At 37.5% G+C, this 2,096-nt stretch overlaps 1 protein-coding gene across 1 annotated transcript in view; it reads right to left on the bottom strand.

Moving 5' to 3' along the window:
- The window catches only part of LOC102380954, a gene marked incomplete at its 3' end in the record, with an annotated part of 76,157 nt that overhangs the window by 44,997 nt on the left and 29,064 nt on the right, over positions 1-2,096 (bottom strand). Inside the window, exon 6 of the mRNA XM_025193805.1 lies at positions 512-742. Within this exon, the coding sequence (XP_025049590.1) occupies positions 512-742 (231 nt within the window). The remainder of the gene's footprint in view (positions 1-511; positions 743-2,096) is intronic.

Raw genomic sequence — 2,096 nt, 5'->3', positions numbered from 1 at the left:
TCCTGCTGGTATAGAACAATAGGAAATAGAAAAATGTTCTGTGACTCAGGTTTGTGCTTCCTGTTTTGGCTTCTCTTAGGGTTAGCAGGTATACATTTTCCCATGGATCAGATTATACTTGACAGTATAGGGTAGTGCCCCAGAGTAAAACTAATTAAAGTTCTGTTTGTTCAGGTTAAATGCATAATACTTTAGCGGATTACACTGTAGCTCTTGATATGTCCCAGTTGCAATTAAAATAAAAGACTAGGTATAATTTTTTGGGGGGGGGAGAGGGGGGGAGTATATGGGTGGGCCCATTTGCTTAATCTTGGCCTGACTCTTGACTTACCTACATGTTGTTGCCATATCAATACAAGCCAATAAGCAGATAACAAAATGACAACGCTTTGCTCTTCTGAATTTTCCTAAGATTTAATGCTTCAAGAAAAAAAAGCCAAATCATTTTTTCATATGTTGAAACCCTCCCCCAATCTCCATTCATTTCAATTGTATTAAATCTAAAGGATACTAAACCAATGATGAGCCGTCAATTAGCCCGTAATGCAGTTTTTTCCATGCTGGATCCATCTGCTTAATTGTTGGTATTTGTGGTTTTCCATTCAGCAGCTCAAATGTGAATGTTTTAGAGCTCTGTCTCTTAAATTTCTTGTTGAAGATTTCTCTCCCACCATCACCATAGTGGCGGAGAATTACTGGCTTGTCAAATCCTGCAGCTTTCAGCTTGGATAGCTGATCATTTCTGTTTGGAGAAGAAAAAAGGAGAGGAAAAATAAACCCTTGATAACTTTCCAGTGGAATAAATCCTGTCAGTTTTACCCAGGCAAAACTGACAGTAATTTAAATGAAAGTTTGGCTGAATAAAGGCTACAAAGTTTGGTCAAATATTTTTCCAATTTAGTAAAAGATTGTCAAAGCTACTAACTTAAGCAGGAATCCAAATCCCTTAAGCACTTTTGAAAAACCTCAGCCAATCAATACTGACATTGCTTAATGTCTGTCCACATTTGCTCATTGTACATAGGCAGTGCCAGGTGTGTGCTGTAAGTAGTGGTAGAAGTTGCATGATACAATGTGAATGGTTCTCAGAGGGAAGAGCTCCTGTTTAAAAAGGTTTGGTTATTATGTACCTACAGGAACAATGACAAAAGCAGTAGATCTGAATTTTCACCTGGAGTATCAGAAAAATGCAACTTGTTGTTTCTGTTCTGTTCCCCTCCCCATCTGCTGGTTCCTCTTGATACAGAAGCCTCTCAGTCCCAACAGGTTTAAATTCTGTCAGCATAAAATGTCAGATTCCCAGCTGAGCCCAGCCACGCCTAAAAAGCCTTCTTTGGCACTAAATTTCTTTACAATCATGACTAACAGCACTTCTGAAAGATCTTTCATCTGAAGATCTCAAGGAGTTTTATAATCATTCAGTAAATAAAGCCTCACCAAATCAATATTATTTATGCCCATTTCAGAGATGGGAAATTTAGACTGAGAGCGGTCAAACTCATTGCATGAGATCACATAACAGGTCTGTGGCTGGTCTGGAACTGAAGATCACAAAGCAGATATTCTGCTGGTATAAATTGTCAGAGATCCCTTGCCAACAAGGGGGGCCCATAGTTTGAGCCAGCTGAAGATCTGTTCCCAGATCTCCAGTCTCCTACTCTTGCACTTTAACCCCTAGATCAGCTTTGAGCTTGCAGACTTTTCCTGCTACCTTTTCTTTGTTTACTATTTTTATAAGCAACAACAATATTGAAATATACAAAATCATATTGACAGTAATATTTCTGTATATTTCAGTATTCTAGCTGATCATGAGAAAGAAACATAACTGGAACTGAGGGATGGGTAAATCAGAATTCTGTCTACTAGTTGTGGTTTAATCTTGCCAGCTTTTCTTTTCAAACTTATTCTTGTCAGACTTTTCACTTATAACAGTTTGTATATACTTTTATATAATAGAATTTGAGCAGATATTCAAACCAAGTTATTTCAAAAGTTTAATATAAAATACAGTCATTAGGAAGCAAAGTTGCTACAAAAGCTGGTCACTTCTCAGTAAAGCTATACATTAGCTAGTAGAAATCTGAGAGGCATTC

The sequence above is a fragment of the Alligator sinensis genome, unplaced genomic scaffold (assembly GCF_000455745.1).
Source record: "Alligator sinensis unplaced genomic scaffold, ASM45574v1 scaffold1290_1, whole genome shotgun sequence".
NCBI classification, from domain to species: Eukaryota; Metazoa; Chordata; order Crocodylia; family Alligatoridae; genus Alligator; species Alligator sinensis.
This window is presented reverse-complemented; position numbering and strand designations above follow the sequence as displayed.